The 25,942-nt window shown below is 43.7% G+C and overlaps 1 protein-coding gene across 1 annotated transcript in view; it reads right to left on the bottom strand.

Moving 5' to 3' along the window:
• Positions 1 to 318: 318 nt before the first annotated feature.
• The window catches only part of arhgap32b (Rho GTPase activating protein 32b), a gene marked incomplete at its 3' end in the record, with an annotated part of 54,440 nt that continues 28,816 nt past the window's right edge, over positions 319 to 25,942 (bottom strand). The window contains exons 9-24 of the mRNA XM_080844488.1: positions 24,766 to 24,888; positions 22,148 to 22,225; positions 21,845 to 21,926; positions 15,226 to 15,375; positions 14,420 to 14,522; positions 10,502 to 10,646; positions 9,803 to 9,885; positions 9,418 to 9,525; positions 9,004 to 9,128; positions 8,558 to 8,759; positions 5,435 to 5,607; positions 3,975 to 4,049; positions 2,996 to 3,427; positions 2,545 to 2,784; positions 1,211 to 1,953; positions 319 to 333 (exon numbers count right to left, since the gene is read on the bottom strand). Coding sequence (XP_080700614.1) covers positions 319 to 333; positions 1,211 to 1,953; positions 2,545 to 2,784; positions 2,996 to 3,427; positions 3,975 to 4,049; positions 5,435 to 5,607; positions 8,558 to 8,759; positions 9,004 to 9,128; positions 9,418 to 9,525; positions 9,803 to 9,885; positions 10,502 to 10,646; positions 14,420 to 14,522; positions 15,226 to 15,375; positions 21,845 to 21,926; positions 22,148 to 22,225; positions 24,766 to 24,888 — 2,877 coding nt within the window. The remainder of the gene's footprint in view (positions 334 to 1,210; positions 1,954 to 2,544; positions 2,785 to 2,995; positions 3,428 to 3,974; positions 4,050 to 5,434; positions 5,608 to 8,557; positions 8,760 to 9,003; positions 9,129 to 9,417; positions 9,526 to 9,802; positions 9,886 to 10,501; positions 10,647 to 14,419; positions 14,523 to 15,225; positions 15,376 to 21,844; positions 21,927 to 22,147; positions 22,226 to 24,765; positions 24,889 to 25,942) is intronic.

Below are 25,942 nucleotides of genomic sequence, written 5' to 3'. Positions count from 1 at the left end.
GTGTCCAAAAGTCGCTAAATCTAGCGACAAAGTCGCTAAATTGGCAACACTGGGAACTACTGAAGCTTTCATGAACCACGTGACAGCCCTAGCAGCGACATCAAAGCGTTTCGCAACTCTGTTTTCTATGGCTCAGAATTTCGCTATCTGGCAGCAATTAAAACATTTACCAAACAAGGGCGATGTTTGAAAAAACGCCACAGGCCTACTCAGTTACCTGCGGGTTTCTGTGTCTTTCAAAAGTAAACATGAAGAGGTCACGGCGAAGTGTAGCGTGGGACCATTTGGATTTAAAAAAGGATAAAACTTGCCCACAACTCAAATGATGTTCCACTGGAACAACGCACATCCGACCCTGGTTAGTGACAGTACACAACTAAGTAAGTATTAAACATTTGGAACCAACCATATTTATCTGCACTGTTGGAAATAGCTTGCCATCCTACCAGCCTCCATCACTTAGCTTACCGTGGCTAAGTTAGCATCCCTACCTAACCTAGGTTTGCTGGCGAACTTGGCTTGCAGGATTCCGAAAGGTAGCCAAGCTAGCTAACTGGTTGTTTTAAAAACATGTGCTTTAACAGTTAGTTACTAGTTTGAATACCTTCCAGGGTTATTGTTTCTGGTTACAAAACCAGGGAATGATGTAGCTTGAAATTGGCACTGGTCAGTTTGACAAGAATCATCTTAAAAGTTGTTGCTTACTATCAGCTGTTATTCTAAGCACCGGTGAATTGAATGGCTTGTCGATAATACTGTTACTGGTTGTTTTAATGGAGTTTTTTTAATTAGCCTAATTCATTGTTAGGTAGGCTAACCGAGTAAGTTGTGTTTATGAGCACAGGCTTCTAGCTGTCGGCGCATATTTTCAAGTGTAACCATTAAACGGATCCGGAACTGCCACAAGAGTTGACAATCTTGTAATAAAGATCTCATTGAGGAACACGCTGCGTTTTCTCTTTTTTCACAGCCTTTTAATATAGCCTTTTGACAGTGAATTTTAATATAAAATTTTTAATGATTCATTGAAAATTGATCGTTAATTATCCCGACGATCGATTAAGACAATTTAATCGAATGCCCTTCCCTACGTCAGACACCATAATATTTTGCACCCAAAAAGATCAGACAGGCACACTCACACGCACACACACACACACACACACACACACACACACACACACACACACACACAGGCTGCAGGACTTACCTCAAGGCGTGGAGGAGACACACACCCCCTCTCTCTGCTGCTGGAGCTGGAGGCAGTAGAGCAGGGGGGGGCAGTTACGCCCGAGGAAGAAGCAGCAGCAGGGGCGGGGGCAGCTGCAGCGAAGGCTGGGACAGGGGCAGGATCCACTGCCATTGGCTGACGCGCTGGGCTGGATAGAGGAGAGGCGGGGCCTGATGACACGGGCGAGGACTTCACCTGGGTGGGTGTGGCCTGGGTGGGGGTGGTCTCAGTGGGCGTGGCCATGGTTGGAGCAAGTGGTGCTTGACTGAGAGCAGGCGGGGCTTGTCTAGTAGTGGGCATGGCTTGATGCTGAGCGGGCGTGGCTTGAGCAGGTGAGCTGACGGAAGCAGCAGTGTCATTGGCTGGCGCGGCGCTAGGCTGAGGCTGGGCGTGGTGATCAGGCACCATGGCAGTGGTGGGGGGGTCAGTCAGCTCCGAGGGGGAAGCGGGTTCGGCAGAGCTGGGTGCAGAGCTGGGTGCCCCCTGCGGAGAGGGAGAGGCTGGGGCAGGGCTGAGGGTTGCCATGGCGACGGTGGGCCAGTCCAGGGAGCTGAGCAGGTCGTCGGCACGGAGCGGGGAGAGGGGGGAGGGGGTGTCACGGCAGCGGGGCGTCACCGGGGGGCGTGGCTCCAGATCCTCCAGCTCCTCCCACTCCTCCAGCACTAAATGCAGCTTACGGGGGGCTGGGGGGCAGCTGGGGGCAGGGAGGGGCTGAACTAGGCCTGGGGAGGGAGAGAGGGAGATGGAGAGAGAGGGGGGGAGATGGAGGGGGGGGGGGAGAGGGGGTAGAGAGAGAAAGAAGGGGAGAGAGAGAGGTGGAGAGAGAGATAGAGAGAAGGGGAGGGAGAGAGGGAGAAGGGGACGGAGAGAGAGAGAAGGAGAGAGAGGGGGGGTGAGAGAGAGAGATGGAGAGAGGGGGGTGAGAGAGAAGGGGTGAGAGAGAGGGGGGGTGAGAGAGAGGGGGGGTGGGAGAGGGGGATAGAGAGAGAGGGAGAAGGAGAGAAGCCTTGTGTTCAGGAGGGTGGACTCAGTGAAGAATCAGGAACAGACAAATGGAGAGATGCAGCCACTGGGAGCAGACGCATGCAGACAGCACACACACTTACAGATGACGCTTAGTGTGTATGTGTGTGTGTGTGTGTGTGTGTGTGTGTGTGTGTGTGTGTCTGGTGAGTTTAGGGTGAGCGAGTGTGTGTGTGGGTGTGTGTTTAGGGTGAGTGTGTGTGACTGGTGAGCTTAGAGTCCATGTGAAGGGGTGGTGTGTGTGTGTGTGTGTGTGTGTGTGTTTGTGTGTGTGGGTGTGTGTCACTCACTCTGGAGTTCTGATTCTGTGGTGATGCTGAGGTCAGCTGGTTGTTGGATGATGTCAGTTGTCTCCATGGAAACGATGTCCAGTGGTGATGCTCTCTGCAGGTCCAGCAGCAGCGCCTCACTGTGGACCACCTCCGCCTCCGCACTGAGGGGTGGGGGGGGTGACGTCTCCACTGAGCGGGGCGGCACCATGACATCGGAGGAGGAAGAGGAGGAGGGATGGAGGGGGGCGAAGAAGAAATCTGATGATGGAAACAAAACAAACAATAAAGATTAATACCTACACAGTCTGCACGTCCCATATCTAGAGCATGACACGCACACGCACACGCACACACACACGCACACACACACGCACACACACACGCACAGAGCCCTGAACCTTGATCAAGTCAGCTTTATTTCATAAATGTCAGCAGGTATATGGTCAAGGTAAAGATGAGATGGACGCACCAAGAGCTCCACACGTTCTATCTGGACTCTGCAGAGCAGCGCTGGACCGTGCATCCTCCGTCCTCTCCTTCGTCCTCTCCTCCGTCGCCGTGGAGATGAGGGCCGTCTCTCGTTGGCTCATCAGCGGAGACGTCAGCCCAAACGACATGGGGTCAAAGTCCAGCGTCGCCATGCCAACCTCTGGCGGCATCAGCTCCAGGTCGGTTTCCGTGGCAAGTGGGGGCGAGGAGATGAGCGCTGGCACACAGAAGATGGGCCGGTCGTCATGGTCACTGTCGTCGTGCTCGTGCTCGTGGTGGTGCTGGCTGCTGTTGCACAGGTTGTCGTAGGAGGCGCAGTGCTGTTGGCTGGCTAGCAGGTCGGCGCCAAAGGATGAGGAGAGGGCATCACTGCTGGAGCGGGGCCGACGAGGCCTGTACAGCTTAGACTCACCTACAACACACACACACACACACACACCACACACACACACACACACACACACATACACACACGCACATACCACAAATACAACTTTACTTTAAACACACACACACACACACACACACACACACCACAAACACAACTTACTTTACACACACACACACACCACAAACACAGCTTTACTTTACACACACACACACACACACACCACAAACACAACTTACTTTACACACACACACACACACACACACCCCACACACACAACTTTACTTTACACACACACACACCACAAACACAACTTTACTTTACAAACACACACCACAAACACAACTTTACACACACCACAACTTTACTTTACACACACACACACACACACCACAAACACAACTTGACTTTACACACACACACACACACACACACACACACACACACACACACCACAAACACAACTGTATGTTTGTGTGTTTGTGTGTGTGTGTGTGTGTGTTTGTGTGTGTGTGTGTGTGTGTGAGAGTGTGTGTGAAGGTGTGTGTGAGAGTGTGTGTGTGTCATGTACCTTCTACGTTATGCAGAGAAGTGAGAGACTCTTCACTTTTGGCTGAGCGCAGAGTCCCAGTCTCCCCACGACCTCCTGTCAAACAAACAGTAGAACTAAGGCGTGTGTGTGTGTGTGTGCGAGAGAGAGATAAATAGACAGAGAGAAAGAGAGAGAAAGAGCGAGAGCGAGAGAGAGAGAGAGAGAGAGAGAGAGAGAGAGAGAGAGAGAAAGATGCCCACCTGTCAGAGCCATGGACTTGAGCTCGCTGGGCTCACTGGGGTTGTGTGTGTGTGCAGAGGTTGCACTAGACTTTTGACGGACAGGGTCGTAAAAAATCCGTCATTGTCCATTATTATCTGTCATTTTATTTTAACTTTTAAATGGTAATATAGGCCTAGGCCTAAGCTATAATGCTTATATTTAATAGCCTCACTTGTTTTTATTGGCTTATTTTCATTAAAAAAAATGATTCACAGAACAAGCGTTAATCATTTATTTATGCATTTCTTTCTGACGGTCAGAACTCGATTTTTCCGCTGTTAAAACATTGCGGCTGTTGTGCCTTAACATAGAACGATGGGCTATTTTTAGCTGAACGAAGACAATTATAGTGAAAATACAAACAGTCCAGTTAGAATTCTTGAAGTGGTAATCTGCTGTAGGCAGCTCAAACTTTCCTCCTTGCCCGCATGGATTTGAATAGTGTGCTTGCTTGCGTGTAATCAAACGTAACAGGTCGGGCGTGAAGGCTACCGGTAGCGATTCATTAGTCTATCTGTCAAAGTAACGGACTGCCATCGGATTCTGCCGTAGGAAAATTAGATGTGTGTGATAATTTTAAGTTTAACCACCCCCTGCACTATGTAGGCCTAAATGTTGGTTTGCCTGTACTTTCATTAAAATGATCGCAGATATTCGAGCAGCCGTGATCCTAAGCGTCCTTAACAATAACAGCACTGATAACGTACAGGAGACAGCGAAGTGACACAAACGGCTCAATGCATCTCTTTTAAATAGCAAAATGACATGTTTTCTGCAGATGATTGAGAAGGGGAAACAGCCTACTGAAACATACATAGGTAGATAGCCTAGCCTACTGCAGCCTAGGCTACATCTCAGACTGTGCTAATGGTTTTAAATCGGAGCATGGCTTTGAGTGCGATGGAGCTGAACACTTGCGCAGCTGGCTACAATGTATCGACCCACTGAACACCAGAACTGCCGTAACTTCGGCTCAGATTCAAAGTTGGTGTTGGCAATGAAGCTTATGTAGAGTAAGAAAACTGTCACAACTTGCCTGTTATTTCAATTGTGATTTTTATTCTTATGTTTATTATTGGTAATGGCCTACAGATTTTTCCGTCATAGTTAAAAAATATCCGTCAATGACGAACATTTGTCGGTGAACGCGACCTCTGCGTGTGTGTGTGTGTGTGTGTTTGTGTATGTTTGTGTGTGAGGGAGAGAGAGATGCCCACCTGTCAGAGCCATGGACTTGAGCTCGCTGGGCTCACTGGGGTTGCGGCGTAGTTTCCTCTTGTTGAGAGCTGAGGAGGAAGAGGATGATGAGGATGAAGAGGACTTCCCCAGGCTGAAGAAAGAACGCCAGCTGCCTACTGGAGACTTCCTGGATTTGATGGGCTGCCGTTTCCTGCCAGGGGAGAAGACAGGTTCATCTCTGTGGATCTATCTAGTCTAAATGTGTGTGTGAGTCAAGTTTAAGTTCAAGTTTATTTATATAGCACATTTCATATGGTATACATAGACACAATGTGCTTTGTGCAGAGAAAACATTTAATTATCTAAAATAAACACAGAAACAAATACACTTAGCAAAATATATATACAGCCGCGGAAAAAATTAAGAGACCACTTCAAAATTATCAGTTTCTCTGGTTTTACTATTTATTGGTATGTGTTAAAGTAAAATGTACATTTTAGTTTTATTCTATAACCTACTGGCAACATTCCTACCAAATTTCAAATAAAAATATCGTCATTTAGATCATTTATTTGCAGAAAAATGACAATTGGTCAAAATAGCAAAAATGATGCAGTGTCTTCAGATCTCGAATAATGCAAAGAAAACAAGCTCATATTCATTTTTAAACTACACAATACTAATGCTTTAACTTAGGAAGAGTTCAGAAATCAATATTTGGTGGAATAACCTTGATTTAAAATCACAACTTTCATGTGTCTTGGCATGCTCTCCACCAGTCTTTCACATTGCCGTTGGGTGACTTTATGCTACTCCTGGCGCAAGAATTCAAGCAGCTCGGCTTCTTTTCATGGCTTGTGACCATCCATCTTCCTCTTGATCACATTTCAGAGGTTTTTTATGGGATTCAGGTCTCGAAATTGGGCTGGCCATGACAGGGTCCTGATCTGGTGGTACTCCATCCACACCTTTACTGGCCTGGCTGTGTGGCATGGAGCATTGCCCTGCTGGAAAAAACATTTCTCAGAGTTGGGGAACATTGTCAGAGCAAAAGGAAGCAAGTTTTTCTTCCGGGAAAACGTTGTACTTTGCCTGGCTGAGGTTTGTAAAAGACCATAAGGATTGAAAAAGCGGACTGGAGGTTCTTCTAAGTTCGTCTTCTCTGATGAGTCCGATTTCACAGTAGGTGCAAGGCTCTCTGGCTTGTAGGCCTCTCCAGGTCTCCGTCTAACCATCAGACGACCATGTGTTGGGCAAAGCTGAAAATTGGACTCATCAGAGAAGACGAACTAGAAGACCCTCCAGTCCGTTTTTATCAATCCTTATGGTCTTTTACAAACCTCAGCCAGGCAAAGTAAGACTTTGTCCCGGAAGAAAAACTTGCTTCCTTTAGCTCTGACAATGTTCCCCAACTCTGAGAAATGTTTTTTCCAGCAGGGCAATGCTCCATGCCACACAGCCAGGCCAGTAAAGGTGTGGATGGAGTACCACCAGATCAGGACCCTGTCATGGCCAGCCCAATTTCGAGACCTGAATCCCATAAAAAACCTCTGAAATGTGATCAAGAGGAAGATGGATGGTCACAAGCCATGAAAAGAAGCCGAGCTGCTTGAATTCTTGCGCCAGGAGTAGCATAAAGTCACCCAACGGCAATGTGAAAGACTGGTGGAGAGCATGCCAAGACACATGAAAGTTGTGATTTTAAATCAAGGTTATTCCACCAAATATTGATTTCTGAACTCTTCCTAAGTGTAAGCATTAGTATTGTGTAGTTTAAAAATGAATATGAGCTTGTTTTCTTTGCATTATTCGAGGTCTGAAGACACTGCATCTTTTTTGCTATTTTGACCAATTGTCATTTTTCTGCAAATAAATGATCTAAATGACAATATTTTTATTTGAAATTTGGTAGGATTGTTGCCAGTAGGTTATAGAATAAAACAAACATGAACATTTTACTTTAACACATACCAATAAATAGTAAAACCAGAGAAACTGATAATTTTGAAGTGGTCTCTTAATTTTTTCCGCGGCTGTATATATATATATATATATATAAATGTATATACATGAAATCAAAGAAAATAAATAAATAAATACAAATAATAAGATAAAAAACAATAAAAGAAGTGTTAAAAACTAAAAAAAACCTATAGTCATGAATAGGCTGTATAAAATAAAAAAAGTTTTAATTCCCTTTTTGAAAGAGAGCACTGAGTGAGATGACCTTAACTCCAAAGGTAGGCTATTCCAGAGGGTTGGGGCACAGTAGCTAAAGGCACCGTGTGCAGCATTGGTGTTAATTCTTGGGGTCGTGAGAAGACATTTATTGGAGGATCTTAGGCAACGCGATGGATCATAAAGAGAAATCAGATCGGAAATATAGGGTGGGGCAAGACCGTTTAGTGATTTATACACAAGAAGGAGTATTTTAAACTCAATTCGTTGTTGTACATGGAGCCAGTGAAGTGATTTAAGAACAGGGGTGATATGATTGAATTTTGAAGTTCTAGTGACTATTCTAGCAGCTGCATTTTGGATAAGTTGAAGTTTATTTAACATCTGTTTTGTTAGACCAGCATAGAGTGCGTTGCAGTAATCTAACCGACTTGAGATGAATGCATGAACTAATTTTTCAGAATCCTGTAAAGACAGGAAGCCACGGACTTTAGAAATATTTCTAAGGTGGTAAAAGGCTGTCTTAGTAATGTTAGATATATGCTTTTGAAAATTAAGATCTGCATCAAGAGTCACTCCTAATTTTTTTACATTCTCACATGGTTTTGCCCAGAGGGAGGTTAAAATTGGTTTCTCAGGGCCTTAGGGCCTACAACCAGAATCTCTGTCTTGGCATCATTTAGCCGTAGAACATTTTGGGCCATCCAATTTTTAATGTCGGAGATACAACGAGTGAGGTCATTTACCGGACTGGGGTCATCAGAGGAGATGGATAAGTAAAGTTGGGTATCATCAGCATATGAATGGTAGGAGATGTTGTGTTGTGAGTGTGTGTGTGTGTCTCTGTGTTGAGAGTGTGTGTGTGTGTGTGTGTGTGTGTGTGTGTGTGTGTGTGTGTGTGTGTGTGTGTGTGTGTATGTGTGTGTGTGCATATGTGTGTGTGTGTGTATGTGTGTGTGTGTATGTGTGTCTGTGTACTCACCTTTCGCTGGGGAAGTCGATGACGGTGTGGAACTTGCCCAGCAGGGCGGCGGGTCCCTCCCCCACCTCAATGTACCTGCTGTGGGGGGTGACGGGGCTGCTGATCTGGGCCTGCGTGCGGGCCTGGGCCTCCTCCAGGGAGAGCAGCCGCGCAGACAGCCCCCCCAGCAGCAGAGACTTGGGCCGCGCTACACAGCTGTGGCCTGGAGGGGGCGACACACACGCAGCAGCACAGCTCAGTGCATTTACACAAGGAACCAGGACAGGACAGGACAGGAAGAGCATAAGGGTACTTGTGTGCCTGTGTGTGTGTGTGTGTGCTTGTGCCTGTGTGTGCTTGTGCCTGTGTGTGTGTGTGTGTGTGTGTGTGTGTGTGTGTGTGTGTGTGTGTGTGTGTGTGTGTATGCGCGTGCCTGTGTGTGTGTGTGTGTGTGTGTGTGTGTGTACCTGTGAGTTTGGCTCCAAAGAGGACATCCACATGGCTGAGGATGAACTCCACCACCACAGACTGGATCCTCACCTCCATGAAGGCAGCAGGACCGCCGAAACACGCCGACTCAATCTGACGAGACCTGTGGAGAGAGGGAGAGAGAGAGAGAGAGGGGGGAGAGATAGAGGTGAGAGGGAGAGAGAGATAAAGGGAGGGAGGGAGGGAAATATAAATATGATAAACTGGGAGATGGGACACAGGTGACTGTAACTACAGAAACAGACAGACAGACAGACAGACAGACTGAGAGAGAGACAGACAGACAGACAAAGAGAGCGAGAGACAGACAGACAGACAGACAGACAGACAGACAGACAGACAGACAGACAGACAGACAGACAGACAGACAGACAGACAGAGTCAGGCGGTACCTCAGTAAGTTGGGGGCCCAGACGATAGCCAGGTTCTTGGCGTGCATGTTCGTAATGGAGCTGCAGGTAGCTAAGCTGGAGAGATGCTTCATCAGAAACTCTAATGTTCTACACAGGGAGAGAGAGAGAGAGAGAGAGAGAGAGAGAGAGAGGAGGAGGAGGAGAAAGAGAGACAGAGGGAGGAGAGAGAGACAGAGGCAGAGGGAAAGGTTAAATGTGTAAATCATCGGTAATCGTTTACTATAAGAAAAACACAATCTCTTAAACCAGCCAAGAAAAAAATACTTGCATTTAAATGTCTGTACAGTGTCTTCATGTCTGTCTGTATGTGTGCGTGCTTGTGGGTATAGGGTATGAGTGTGTGTGTGTGTGTGTGTGTGTTTACCTATAGTGTGGGGGCGGCAGCTGTTGAATGACATCATGAATTTTGATGAGACGTTCATCATCTGTTGCTGCAGAAACAGCATCCTGAGACAGAGAGGGAAAGGGAAGGACAAAGATTCATCAATCAGAATCAACTGTATTTAACTAACCCAGATGACAACATTACACTGTGTGTATTTAACTTACTAACCCAAATGACAACATTACACTGTGTGTGTCTTACTTACTAACTCAAATGACAACGTTACACTGTGTGTGTCTAACTAACTAACCCAAATGACAACGTTACACTGTGTGTATTTAACTAACCTAAATGACAACATTACACTTTGTGTATTTAACTAACCCAAATGACAACGTTGCACTGTGTGTGTCTTACTAACTAACCCAAATGACAACGTAAGACTGTGTGTATCTACCGAACCCTAACCCAAATGACACCGTTAGACTGTGTGCATCTACCGAACCCTAACCCAAATGACAACGTTAGACTGTGTGTGTCTTACTAAGTAACCCAAATGACAACTTTAGACTGGCATTGAAGATTTCTGTATCTGAATACAGTCTTCCGTTATACAGGAGCCGTAATGACTAAAATGAAGCCACCACTGACCTCACACACACACGCACACACACACACACACCCACCCACACACACAAAAACACACACACTCTCTATTGCTCACTCACACACACTTACAGAGAACTTCTCATAGAGCTGGTACGTGAGCAGTGGGTTGGGCAGCTCTCTGAAGTAGAGTTTGCAGAGGGAGCCCACGCAGTGGATGTCCTGGACGTACACATCTCTGGTCAGATCAGGGATTATCTCCGAGTCAAACTCATGCCTAGGGACAGATCAGGCCTTTAGTGTGTTGGCGTGTGCGTGTGCGTGTGCGTGTGAGAGAGTGTGTGTGTGTGAGAGCGAGAGTGTGTGTGTGTGTGAGAGAGAGTGTGTGTGTGTGTGAGAGCGAGATTGTGTGTGAGAGAGCGAGAGTGTGTGTGTGTGTGAGAGAGAGTGTGTGTGTCTGTGTGTGTGTGTGTGAGAGAGTGTGTGTGTGTGTGAGAGAGTGTGTGTGCGTGTGTGTGTGTGAAAGCGAGAGTGTGTGTGTGTGTGTGTGTGTGTGTGTGTGTGTGTGTGTGAGAGAGAGTGTGTGTGCGTGTGAGAGCAAGAGTGTGTGTGTGTGAGAGAGAGTGTGTGTGTGTGTGTGTTTGTGCTCCGTGCCTTGAAAACCTGTCAACTCATCATTGATACAAACTGATTTTCAAAGTATTTTAACTTAAGTTGCAACACCCCAAAACCCCAATGATGTGTTAGGCCAGTGGTTCTCAACCTTTTTTCAGTGATGTACCCCCTGTGAAATATGTTTTCAGCTAAGTACCCCCTAACCAGCGCAAAGCATTTTTGATTGAAAGAAATATGTAATACACAGCAGTATGCCATCATTGTCTGATTTATTAAACTGTCAACACTGAAGATTGAACATTGTTGCATTTAACTGAGTGCGTTTGCAATTACATTTTAGTAAGAAACTTGTGCTTGTGCTTCACTGAAAATCTTTGTCAGTTTTGGTGGCAGGGAGGAAACTGCTGTCATCAAGCTCTTCTCCAATTGCAGAGAAGGAGGCCTCACATACAGTAGAGGCAAAGGGTAGTAGTTACTCCAAAGCAGTGTTTCCCCTACAATGATATTAGGGTGGCGGCCCGCCCCCCCAACGGCCCCGCCCGCCCCCCCTGGAAGGTCAAGTAAAAAAAAAAAAATAATAATTTGTTTTTTTTTTTATAAATATAGCGCCAGATCACAAAATAAGTAATTTAAGGTTACCTTTACCATAAAACATGTAAAATTATACTTATTGACTGCTGTCATTCAAAGAAACACATGAACATCATAATTCATTTAAGTGTTTGTGTCCGTGTCCGCCGCCGCGGCGCGTCCGCCGCCGCGGTGCATCGCGCCGCGCCCCTGCCGCCGTCCCCCTCCCCCCCCCCTAAGCTGTAAACCTAGGGGAAACACTGCAAAGCTTTCTGTCCCAGGTCAGGGTGCTCCTGCTTTACACACACCCCAAACTGTGTGAGTGTGGATGGGGCAAACCTCATCTGGAGGCCATGGTCAGATTACACTTCCAGAAGTGTTTCCTGATTAGTGACAGGTAGCTTGCTTCCAGATGCTTCGGAAAAGAGAAATGGGTTTCTCACCCAATCCAGCTGTATAGATTTCTCCTCCATGTCATGAAAATTGAAAATTTAAATTTTGAATCAAATGGGTCAAATTTCCCACGATGACCAACTTCACTGGAGCTCTGTTCATCACATCCTCACTAGAGAGAAAATCATCCATCTGAGGAAAGCAGGTGAAATCCCCCTGTGCAGAGGCTCTTCTCCTCAGCTCTGCTTTCTTCAGGAAGCCTCCGACCTTGTCATACAGGTTTAAAATGATGGTGTCCTTTCCCTGCAGACATATTCAGTTTGTTTAGTTTGCTGAATATATCTGCCAGAAAGCACATATTTGCAAGCCAGTCTGTGTGGCATGGGGAGATCTGCGCTCAATCAGAAAGGTGTGTAGGCTACTTCAGATCGTAATTCGTAAGTCGTTTGAGTATTCTCCCTCGAGAGAGACAACGCACTTCTGTGTGCAGCAGCAGTTGTGTGTGTTCAGCTCCCATGTTTAGGCGAAAAAAATGGCGCTTATTATACAGTTACTTGCTAAAACGATAGAAGACTTTCCTCCAGAATACCTCTTTTTAATGAGTTTGTTGACATTTCGTGATTTCCGCTAAGAAAAAAATAGTTCTTCACGCAAATGCGTAGCAACCATTCTGACTTCAAGTTTCAATCATATACATGAATGACGTTTATGGGCCATTCTACCGAATTGATGCAAAGTCATGTCGGATATATTTTGAATTTTTGTATGGTTTTTTCCCAAAACTTTGTCCGTATGTATATTGTACCATATCTAAAGTACACATATCTAGTAAAAGAACTGTCAAGTTTTATATTGTATTTTCAGAATGTGTTGGAATGTTTTTCCTCTTCCAAAAATTGTCACTACCGAAACATCACATTTACTATAGTAAAAAAGTATTATTATTGACCTGTCCAGATTGTGTTTCCTTCCCTTCTCTGAAGAGTATTTTTACAAATATTTCTTGAAGATTTTCACAATGAAATCCATAGAAATTAATTTTTTACCAAATTTTCAAGTTCAATTGATTTGTTTCGGTAGTGACTGCACTGTTTCGGTAGTGACTGCACTGTTGGATGGATGTTCATTTCTCTCCCAAAATCATCCAAAAGGTGCTCTGGGCCTCCCTTTAGTCCACACAACACATTTATTTAAAAATTATGGGATTGAACTACTTGCCATTTCATTTTGTCACTACCAAAATCATCTGGTCACTACCATATGTTTCGGTAGTGACTGTTTCGGTAGTGACAATTCTAGCTAACTTTAAGCATAAATAAAGAATTCTAGCAAGCACACGGCTTGCAAGCACATCTTTGAAGAGGTGTACACACATACAAACATAAGATTTTCCATGAAACCCCAAAAGGTTTACTTAATTGAAGAAAACATACGTTTCGGTAGTGACAATTCTTAAGGTTACACGTCGATTTTCAGACTTTGGAACACATTTATATAAAAACTATGGGATTTAGCTACTTACCATTCAACCATGAGGGACAGAGATGCAGTGTCACTGCATGGTCAAAAATGCAGAGTCGTGGCTAAAACACAGGCTCAGCCAATGGACTAAAACTCTTGTGTTTCGGTAGTGACATGAAAACTAGGGACATGATTTTTTGAGTATAGTAAATTGATTTAAAAATTAAACCCACAATAAATCTAAATATTCCAGGTTCTGTTTCAACCCAATCATAAAGATCTTTGAAATTAAATCATTGAAAAAAATCAAAAAAAATTGAAAAGTGTTATTTAAAGGCATTGAAATTTAGATGTCAGGGTTGGGGACAGCTACTTCCCAATAGAAAGTACCCTATAAATGATGATTTTATATATATTTAGCTTATCACTATCTCATGTAATGCATTGGGTTTATATAGACCATAACATTTTCTAATTTAATATCTATGCCTAAATACCTAATTGTTTTGTAAATAGATTTTATTGTTGAGGGACTGCATATTACACGAATTCGGTAGAATGGCCCTTATATGTCTATGGTTTCAATGACCTTCCGTTACGTAAAATGACTGGACTACTTACGGAATGAAGATGTGAATTAGAAGCAAAAAAAACCTGTTGCCAATGACAGCGATCATAAACTTTTCGCAGCTGTGAATATCAAGAAATTACAAACCTTCGAACGCAGACATTTAACCCACATGTGGCCCATACAAATCAACGGAACTTTTGGAACATTTTGAAGACCCGTATAACAACTATTTATAAAGGATTTTTGAATGGAGGCTAATTTTAAATATATCTTTAAAAAATCTCACGTACCCCCTGGACTACCTCCACGTACCCCCAGGGGTACGCGTACCCCCGGTTGAGGACCACTGTGTTAGGCTATACAGAAGGTGTTTCGTATCATGTGTGTGTGTGTGTGTGTGTGTCTGTGTGTGTGTGTGTGTGTGTGTGTGTGTGACTTACCGTAACTTCTGGATATTTGAGGCGATTCCAGATAGCCGGTAAATCCCGTCCACAATTCCATGTTTCTCAATGAACTCTGCACAACTCCGCAGTACCTGAGGAACTATACACACACACACACACACACAGATATTGTACAGGTGCTCTTAGATGTCCAGATGTCCACAAATCAAATGAGATGTGTGTGAGTGTGAGTGTGAGTGTGTGTGAGTGTGTGTGTGTGTGTGTGTGTGTGTGAGTGATACCATCCTGTTCTGAATTGAGTAGATGCTCCCCCAGGTCACAGGCGAACACTCTCTCCTTCAGGATGCCCCTCTCTCCCTGTCTGGGTGTGGGTGTGTGTGTGAATGTGTGTGTGTGTGAGTGTGAGTGTGAGTGTTACCATCCTGTCCTGAGTTGAGCAGGTGTTCCCCCATAGGTCACAGGCGAACACTCTCTCCTTCAGGATGCCCCTCTCTCTCTGTCTGGTGTGTGTGTGTGTGTGTGTGTGTGTGTGTGTGTGTGTGTGTGTGTGTGTGTGTGTGTGTGTGTGTGTGTGTGTGTGTGTGTGTGTGTGTGTGTGTGTGAGTGTGTGTGTGTGAGTGTGAGTGTGAGTGTGAGTGTGAGTGTGAGTGTGAGTGTGAGGGTGTGTGTTACCATCCTGTCCTGAGTTGAGCAGGTGTTCCCCCAGGTCAAAGGCGAACACTCTCTCCTTCAGGATGCCCCTCTCTCTCTGTCTGGGTGTGTGTGTGTGGATGTGTGTGAGAGTGTGAGTGTGAGATGTGTATGTGAGATTTATGCGTGAGTGTGTGTGTGTGTGTGCTCACCATCCTGTCCTGAGTTGAGCAGGTGTTCCCCCAGGTCACAGGCGAACACTCTCTCCTTCAGGATGCCCCTCTGCTTCAGCTTCTGTTTGCTGGGACGAGACTTCATGAAGGTACGCAGAAAGGTGATCAGCTTCCCGTGTTTCTTAGAGACTGGACACACACACACACACACACACACACACACATTAGAATTTCATGTGGTGGTTTCAAGTGGTGGACAGTTTTCCTGTATGATTTCCAGTAACTGGAAATGTCAAAAAGGGCTGAAAAAAGGTTATACACAAACACGCATGAACACAGAAGTACTATTAAGCACCTTGAATGAAGTGTGGGAGTCACTGTTGTCTCTTTGTATGCGGCAGAATAGCGTTTTTGCACGTTCCGGTTTTGAAAAGAAAATCGACAAGATGACACGCACTTCAGTTAAATAACTGCCTTTGAGACCCAAAATTCGATTATGTTCATTGAAATGCACATGTATGGTGTCTCTGTATAGACCGTAGTAGACCCATTATATCTCTTGGATATGTCTGTTGCTATCCCTTAGCTACTAGCGGAAAATAACAGACTAAAAGGCTAGCCACTTAGCTTAATGGGTCACGAATTTAACAAGGTGAGAAGAAGCTAACCATAGCTAGCTTTACTGATAAGGGATTGCAAGTGTTCTCACAACAACCACGAAGTCATCTTCAGTAAACACACCCATTTTAAAGCCACAATGTGGTCAATAAAATAAATCAGAAGTTTTAGGCGCTAGAGCTGTAACATTAAGAGACCGTAGGGTGAGCTATCTGTAACCATGGAAACCACATACAACTCGAACGTCCGTCGTGTTGCCTGAGGTAAGTGACACATGTGCCATACTTTTTCATTGGAAGCAACATCTTTATTTTTACAACACAAGGAAAGAGTTCGTTTAACAGTTCGTTAAAAAAGACCAAATGATAACTACATTTTAGTTCACCAAACCGTTTGCCTAAGTACATAGGGGCTAAGTACTTTGGTCACCTTATTCTCCCTGATTTTGCGAAAAAAAACATTCATTTTTTTGGGAACTGGGAAGTATTAAAATACTAACGTTAAAAACTACAAACTTTAAGTCAACTCCCATATTTGACACCCTACAAGCCCAGAAACGATAGAATATTTATAAAATATAGGCAAATACACACTAACACACACACAGAGGAAGCTATGGATTTGTTTTAAGTTAATACCAACATGTTTTCGTTAATACCAACATGTTTTCAGAAACATCATCAACTGGCTTTGCGTAACACACTCACACTGTAAACTTTGGCAAGCTGTAGCAAATACACACACGTTTTGTTTTCCCGCTGTAATAGCTGCATGTGGTCAGGCTGAGGCGTAATAGCAACTGTAGTAGCATGACAAAATATGAAATACACACAAATATGTATCTTTCTTTTAGTGTGTGTGTGTGTGTGTGTGTGTGTGTGTGTGTGTGTGTGTGTGTGTGCGAGTGAGTGTGTGTGTGTGTATAAAGTAGGATAGCAGCTGTTTAGATCTGCAGGGAGATCTGACCTACTTGAGGTAGAATTTTTTTTCCAATATAAAATTCTTTCTCCTTCCATTTACACCAGCTGTTCCTTCAGAAATATGTGAAGACGGAAAGGACCCAGGAGAGAAACCTTTCTAGTTTGTGTGTGTGTGTGTCTGTGTGACAAAAAGAGACTGTGTGTGTGTGTGTGTGTGTGTGAGAGAGTGGTAGAGAGAAAAAGAGAGACTGTGTGTGTGAGTGTGTGTGTGTGTTTCTGAGAGAGTGAGAGAGAGAGAGACTGTGTGCGCGCAGTTTGACTGGAGCCAGAGATGGCTATCAAAACAGTGTAGATGACTTAAGCATGTGAAAGTAAGTGTGTGTGTGTGTGTGTCAGAGAGAAATACTGCATGTGAAAGTGAACACACAAGGAAACATATTCAATCTGCAAGTTCTTTTCTCTCTCGCTCACACACACACACACACAGATCCTCTGTTTCCACAGAGCTGTGTAGTGACAGCTGGTTTTGTGGAATGTGATAAAAGAGTGAGAGTGAGGAGTGAATGAGGCTGAGAGAGAGAGCGACTGGGAAAGTGAGAGAGAGACTGAGAGAGACTGAGGCTGAGAGAGGCTAAGAGTAAGAGTGAGGGGGGAGAGAGAGACTGAGGCTGAGATAGTTAGAGTGAGAGACCGAGATAGTGAGACTGAGAGAAAGAATAAGAGTGAGAGTGATATTGTTCATAAATCAGGTCCTTACCCAAACGCCTCAGCCTGACCGCATGCAGCTCTTACAAACCCACACACCTCGCATGAAGTAAGTCATCAGAGATCGGGAGATCGGTTCAGAGAACGCAAAAGTCGGACAAAAAGTTGGAAATTCCAGCTCCAATTTGCAGCTATCGAGAGGCTTAAACTAAAGAGCTCTCTCTTGCTAACTAAAGTCTACAGCAAGCCTGCTCACTAACTCTCTCTGTCTGTCCTCCTTCTGTCTCTCTCTCTCACAGACACACACACAGACACACACACAGACACACACACACACACACACACAGATCAGGTTCCTAGTTGCTGGTCCAAGTGGAACAATCTACAGTTAGCTGGCAAGAAAATCACAGAATGCTGAGATATGGAATGCCATAACGATCAAAACCCACTAAAGACGGAACATACACATCATGCCATGGTTGAGTGTGTGTGTGTGTGTGTGTCTCAGAGAGAGAAAGAGAGAATAGAAGTCTGGTATTTTGTGCTTTATAAAGAGTGTGGCAAAGTGCCATTGTGGTAGTCAACCCGGTTTATCTCTCAGTAGCAGCTGATGAAGTTAGCTCCCTTACCAGCTAGGCTAACACAGGTAGCAGCCACAAACCAACCAACAACAAGATTCATGTGTTACTTTCAGAAGGTTATCCTTGGCCAAAGGCCCTAGAGATCCGTTATGCTGACGTGTCCCTTAGCATTTTTAGATTGTGTCCTTTAGCATGTTTAGATCGTGTCCTTTAGCATGTTTAGATCGTGTCCTTTAGCATGTTTAGATTGTGTCCTTTGGCATGTTTAGATTGTGTCCTTTGGCATGTTTAGATTGTGTCCTTTAGCATGTTTAGATTGTGTCCTTTAGCATGTTTAGATTGTGTCCTTTGGCATGTTTAGATTGTGTCCTTTAGCATGTTTAGAAGGTTTATTTGGAATGTTGATGCTGTAAAGGTTCCCAAGGTTCCATAAAATGTAGAGAATAAATAGAATCACATGATTTCTGTGTGTGTGTGAGAGAGTGTGTGTATGTGTGTGTCTGTGTGTGTGTGTGTGTGGTAGTGTGTGTGTGTGTGTGTGTGTGTGTCTGTGCGCATTCGTGTGCGTGTGTACGTGTGTACCTGAGTTCATGTTTGTGTCCTGCTGTTTGACTGTCTCCATCTCCAAATCTATGAGCATAACACCATGAGACAGAGAGTTTGGAGAGAGAGAGGAGAGGGGAAGAGGAACAGAGAACAGAGAGAGAGAGAAAGAGAGAGAGAGAGGACAGAGAGAGGACAGAGAGAGAAGAGAGGAGAGAGAGAGAGGAGAGAGAGAGGACAGAGAGAGGGAGAGAGAGAGGACAGAGAGAGACAGGAGAGAGAGAGAGAGGACACAGAAAGACAGGAGAGAGAGAGAGGGAGAGAGAGAGAAGAGAGGAGAGAGAGTGGGGACACAGAGATGATGATTTCTGGATGGCCACAAATCAAATATGTCATATAATACTAAAGTGATGAATGAATATTACCGTCTATGGTTGACATGCCTGCAATAATCAGCTACAGTGTCTGACTTAAACTTCAACCCCAAACTCTATGCTTCAAGCCCAAACTCTATCCCATATGATTGCAGTTTTAGTGGAAAAACAGTAACGTGGAGACATTCCATTCGCAATACAACAAGCATCACATTCCAAGGTCAAATATTCAGTCCTAAACGACTTCGAGGTTTTCTGTGCGTGTACTTGGCCAACATGAGAGAACGGTGAAGAGATCGACTATATTCACACCTATACTTTCATCACGGAATAAGGATACCTTCATATGTACAGTACATGTGTGTATGTGTGAATGCATGCAAGTGTGTGTATGTGTGTGAATGCATGAATGCAGAGCACGAAATTGTGATTGTGTGTGTGTGTGTGTGTGTGTGTGTGCGCGCGAGTGTGTGTGAATGTGTTGCAGACGCACAGGGTGGGAAGAGGTACCAGGAAGCCGGGCGAAGACCAGGGGATGCTGGGAGAACACACACACACGAACACAGGCACACGCACGAACACACACGAACACACACAAACACACAAGCAAACAAACATAAGCAAAGCATGCATGTCTTGGTGGAAGCAGATGCCAAAACACACACACAGGTTACAATTCCTGAGAGACACACACACACACACACACACACACACACACACACGCAGAGGTTACATTTCCTGAGGCGAGCGAGAGACACATACACACGCACACACACACACACACACGCAGAGGTTACATTTTCTGAGGAGAGCGAGAGACCACACACACACACGCACGCAGAGGTTACATTTCCTGAGGCGAGCGAGAGACACATACACACGCACACACACACACACACACGCAGAGGTTACATTTTCTGAGGAGAGCGAGAGACCACACACACACACGCACACGCATACACACACACACACGCACACACACACATATATACACAATAGTGGAACAATTATTGTGTGTGTATACATATGCATACACACACACACACACACACACACACACACACACACACACACACACACACACACACATGCATACACACACACAGAGGTCAAGTATACTTAAAGTTTAACAGTTAAAAAAAACATATTAGTGCTTACCACAGTATAAAAACACAAACATAAATCAAACACATACACAAGGCTAAGATGCGCACACACTAGGGCTGGGATAAACGATCATTTTTTAAGTGATTAATCTAGCGATTATTTTTTCGATGCATCGATTAATCTAACGATTCATTTTTTCAGTTCGATTCGATTATCGATTATCTCCCCAATAATTCACTAATAGCAATTTACTATACATGTTGATTTCTACATCTGGGGAAAAAAACATGAATCCCTTGACATTGCAATATGTGTTTGTTTATTGCTCTTCAAAATTCCAAAATAAAAAAGAAAATTGAAGAAAATCACCTAACCAGGTCATAAAAATGTTGTCTGTAACACTCAAAAACAGAATACATGTTTAAAGACAAAGAACCAGCTTATTTTTGTGTGGAGGAACGTAAGCATTCCAACATGCTCAGGAGTCAGGCTTATTCCAAAATAAAATTGAAAATTGAATAAGGATGAACAAAATAACGCATTCAGTCAGAGGTAGCATTCAATAAAAAAAAATAAAAAGGCAGTGGGAGTAGGGCTGAAACGATTACTCGAGTTACTCGATTACAAAAAATGTTTAATTCATATTATTGACGATGGCGCGATGGCGGAGAATCAAGAAACCAGCTGTAAAATGCCTTTCCGCATACATTTGTTTATAGCGTTGCTAGGCAACATCACTATGCTGTAGTGTCGAGTTTAGTATGTTGCCAATTCAGTGGCAGAGTAGTTGACCATAGTGCTCATCATTGTTTAACATGTATGTGAGGCATTGTGTGCGTACCTCATGAAAGTAAGGGTTTTCATAAAGTTACTACTGTGATAATCGTGCATTTGGGCTTCATGCGAGTACACATTGCTATTAAGAGTGCTTAGCATGCTAAGCGGAGATTTAGTTATGATTCTTATGTTGAGTCGACGTTATAAGGATGGGTTCATCCTGTTCAGATTTCGACTGGATGAGATAGGAATGAGATCCATGTTGCCTAGTGTAATGTCCACATTTATATGTATTTAGTTATATTAGTTGTGTAATTGTTATCGTGAAGCAATAACTCCTGTTAATGTGATTCAGTGCAGTGCTGATTAGTCCGTATTCTCATTGCAGACAACACACATACTGTATTGTACGATCACATGCATCGTCATGTAATGGAAATTGATGAATGCACATTAAAGGGAGATAAAGAATACTGCTTTTGGTATCGTGGGTGTTTTAACAGACTAGAACCAACAAAAACATTAACAGGTCAGGTCACCATGCTGAGCCTCTACAATGTAACGTAAAAGTTGACGCTAGCTAGTGGATGTATGATTGCTAACTAATGTAGACACTAGCGCTAGTTGGAACGTACACTACTTGTGATTATTTTTAGCCTATGTTATTAGTTGATAGTGATGACTAGGCATCATGTTAGGAAGCAAGTAAGCAAACAATTCTCCAAGATCTCATGTCATGCACTCTTCATTTCTCCCTATCCCTCATGTCTCCCTCTTCATTCCTCCCTAATCAAACCGTTAATTAAACAGTTTTTTTTTTTCAAATGATGCATCGGCGCGAAATATTTTGCGTCCACGTAATCGATGACGTCGACGCGTCGTCCCAGCCCTAGCACACACACACACATGCACACACACCCACACATACACACATGCACACACACGCACACACAAACACACAAACACGCTGAATATTCGTAGACACTGGAATAAGACAGACACACACACACACACACTCCCTCCTGAGTGTTACCTGGCTTTGAAACACAGCTGGTAACTGACTGGGGGATTTTGTCATTGATGAGCTCCACACACTCACTGGGAAAGAAGCCAACCTGCAGAAAACACACACACACACACACACACACACACACACACACACACACACACACACTCACAAAACACAAACAGGAACATTCATTACATGAACACACACACACACACACACACACACATCATTACATACACACATTCACAAGACACAAGAACATTCATTATATGAACACACACACACACAAGGGGAAGCATAGAAACAGACACCAACACACAACTGTACCTGGAATCCATGTTTGCCTCTCCACCAGGTGGTATCCTCTTTCGGAGGCATGTCTATCACAGACACTATATCCCCCACCTACACACACACACACACACACACACACACACACACACACACACACACACAGTCAGAGGCATGTCGATCACAGACGCTATATCCCCCACCTACCAGTGGTGGACAGTAACGAAGTACATGTAATTCGTTACTGTACTTAAGTAACATTTCCATGTATCTGTACTTTACTCAAGTACATTTATTTGGTAAGACTTTATACTTTTACTTCACTACATTTAAAGCGAAAATTATTACTTTTCACTTCTTTACATTTACAGAAACACTCGTTCCTTTTTTAATAAAATACCAAAAGGTCAAAGTGTATCGCGACTATAACCAATCAGCGGCAGCGCCCAGCGCACGATTATCTGCTGAAGTTAACAGGTGTCGTCCTGATTGAAGAATTGCAAAGTCACGCTGGAGCTGGAAGCAAAAGGTGGTGTACGTGCTTGTGGTCATTGAGAGATCTTACTCCTAGAGATTATTAATATTATTTGTCAGGTAAATGGCTGAGGAGATGACTGCAGCATCATCGGATGAAACAGAAGTTGGTGCCCAACACCCCTGGCCTTATTTAGCCGAATTGTTTGAATTCATCGAAAAGAAAAAAAAGAGTCCTATTACTTCAAGTGTCGCCTCTGCATTAAGAACACTACGCTGTCGGCATTCTGGAACTCGCCATCAAATTTAAAAAAGCACATCAATGTAAGTTCGCCATTACATGACTACTACTAACAGAGTGGTTATAAATATGCCCCGGTTGATTATATTACATTGAAATACATTACATTAACGGGTGCTTTTATCCAAAGCAATATGCTAGCACCCAAATTATCTGTGGAGATGCTAAGTGCCAGATTCTAAGTGCCAGTTTAATACAGCCTCCCTCACCAAACGTTAACGCCGGGGACACAGTTGAATTCATGGCCAAGCGAAGTGAACATTCCTATGACTACTCTGTTTATGACAAGTGAAATTAATGGAAAATAAAATAATGAAACTTGAAGGAATGCTTTTTGTGTTGTTGCTTCAAAACCACTTGGTCTTACTTAAAGATAATATAGTTTTGAGTATTTTGGGTTTGATTAGGCAAATGTAAAGCATTGTTCACCTGTTCAAGTAGGGGTTTTGACAGTTAAAAAAAATATATACTTTTAATACTTAAGTATTTTTGAAGGCAGATACTTTTGTACTTCTACTCAAGTAAAAAAATGAGGTGAATACTTTTACTTTTACTTGAGTAATATTCAATGCAATGTAACTGTACTTTTACTCAAGTACACAATTGGTTTACTTCGTCCACCACTGCCACCTACACACACAGTCAGAGTAACTACCTCACACACTATATTTCCCACCTACGCACGCACACACACACACACACACACACACACACACACACACACACACACACACACACACACACACGGCCACTATTCATTCGTCGTACGTGGTTCAATTAAGTCGATCAAATGTCCCATTAGCCAGTGATGTGATGATTGAGGACAGGCCATCTCAGTTCGTCCAAGGCTAATCCGCGCTCAAACAATGCCGTTAATTCGAACCAGACTTCACTTATCAGGGCAAGTGCGCGTGACCTTCCTACTTCAAAAGGGGGAAGCGTCGATCACCAAAACCATGATGTTCTAACGGCACAATGGCTACTAAACTTAAAGAAAGAGCCTCCATTTTCTCCTCTGACGAGCAGGAGATGATAATGAACCATTATGAAGAATACAAGACCAAATCATGGCAAAATTCCACACCGCCACGAGAGCAAGACAAGAAGCTGTGTTTGGGGGAATATTTATATATGTGTGTGACCGTGGTGCAGGTAGAGGAGTTTGTTCAGAGGAGACATTTAGTGATCGCAAGGCTGCTTGTTCCCTTCCCCTTAACAAGTGTGTCTTTACATTTCCTTGTAAATCACTTTGAATAAAAGCGTCTGCTAAATGACTAAATGTATTAATAAGAAATTTAATAAATTGATGCAATGAAAAGAAATTGTGTGTATTTTCCCCTATGTCCACCTTAATCATTTTCAACAATAATGATGAATATGCTATGGTGTACTTATAACACTGTCATATAATTATGAGTGCTTTGTTTTCCGCATCGCCGACGCTACACAAATTTACCACGCATATAGTCTGTGACACAGTCAATGTACGGTTGCTACGTGGGATGTTTGCAATGTATGGCTCGAGAAGGTCTTGTAAAAAAATGATTCCTTGTCGGCAGAATCGATAGCGCTCGTATAGTAAGTCATCATGATGTGATAACGGATCTTGGCGATCTCGATGAACTCTCTCCCTATAAAAATGCTAATCTAACCAATACCGCTCCTTCGCCAATGAGATCTCTGAGGAAGGGAGCAGCACACACACACACACACACACACACACACACACACACACACACACACACAGTTAGAGCCATGTCGATCACAGACGGTATCCCCACCTACACACGCACAGTCAGAATAACTCCCTCCCACACTGTATCTCCCATTTACACACACAGACACACACACTCTCTCTCTCTCACACACACACACACACCTCAAAGGAGAGCTCGTCGGATGCTTGTGCATTATAGCGCTTGATGACATGAGCAGCTGCGATGGCAGGAACGTTAATGGAGGACTCCTCATGGACCAGCAGGTGGTTGCCCTTATTATCCAACTAGGAAGAGATGGGACACACACGTCACAACACACACACATCATAACACAAACCACACACCATAATATCCACACGTAACGCCCACATACATAACACAGACACAGATATCACCATAATTCCTGCACAGATATCGTTACAACCTTTATGAATATATCATGACAATAAATACAATTTAAAAAATCTACATATTTGTTCTAGAAGAGAAGTGATGAGAATAAAAGAGGAATTAATCTAAAAGTATTAAAATGATCTAAATACTTTTAGGATTAAAATAACCATTTACTAACAGCAGACAGATAGACAGAGAAAAAGACAGACAGACAGATGTAGGGCTATCGATAGATTAAAAAAAAAGTTTTTCTTCTCAAGACTAAATATTATAAATATACGAGTAATCACTTTACAGCGGGTATTTTTTTAAACACAAAACTACCGACAGTCACCGGCAACCCAAACTGCTAAAGCGTTGGTAACCTTTTCAAGGACTGGTCTACTTATTTTCCTGGAAAAGTCGTGGAGTGTGGGTAGGCGACCATCTAACCTGGGAATGCTTTCTGTTGGGTGCTTTGCATTAAGGTGATAACTTAAAGAGAAGCTGCTTCTGTGATCTGCTAAATTCAGCTTGACAAATGCTACATATAACTTTAGTTTTGTCGATTGTTCTGTAATTTTGCCTCTTAAACAGAAACTTTCCGCCCAACAATCCCTCAGCTCTCTCCATCTTCCACTACCGTCTCGGTCTCGCCTGTGTAACTGACTGTAGGCACGCGGTGGTTTCGTGTCGGGTCAACGCACACCGGAAGTAAACAAAGATGCGTTAACTGCATTAAAATATTTTATCGCATTAATCTTGGCCACAGTAATCTCATAGATCAACGTGTTAACTTTGACAGCCCTAATAAAATTACATATTTACACAGACACACAGATAGATAAAGTGACAGGTGTACACAGATAGACAGACACACAGACTGACAGGCAAATAAATAAATAGAAATAAAGAAAAAAAGTAAGAAACAGAGAGACAGAGAGACAGACAGACAGACAGACAGAC

The sequence above is a fragment of the Sprattus sprattus genome (genome assembly GCF_963457725.1).
Source record: "Sprattus sprattus genome assembly, chromosome: 1".
NCBI lineage: Eukaryota > Metazoa > Chordata > Actinopteri > Clupeiformes > Clupeidae > Sprattus > Sprattus sprattus.
Note: the sequence above shows the minus strand (reverse complement) of the source record. Positions and strands in the feature narration are given on the sequence as shown.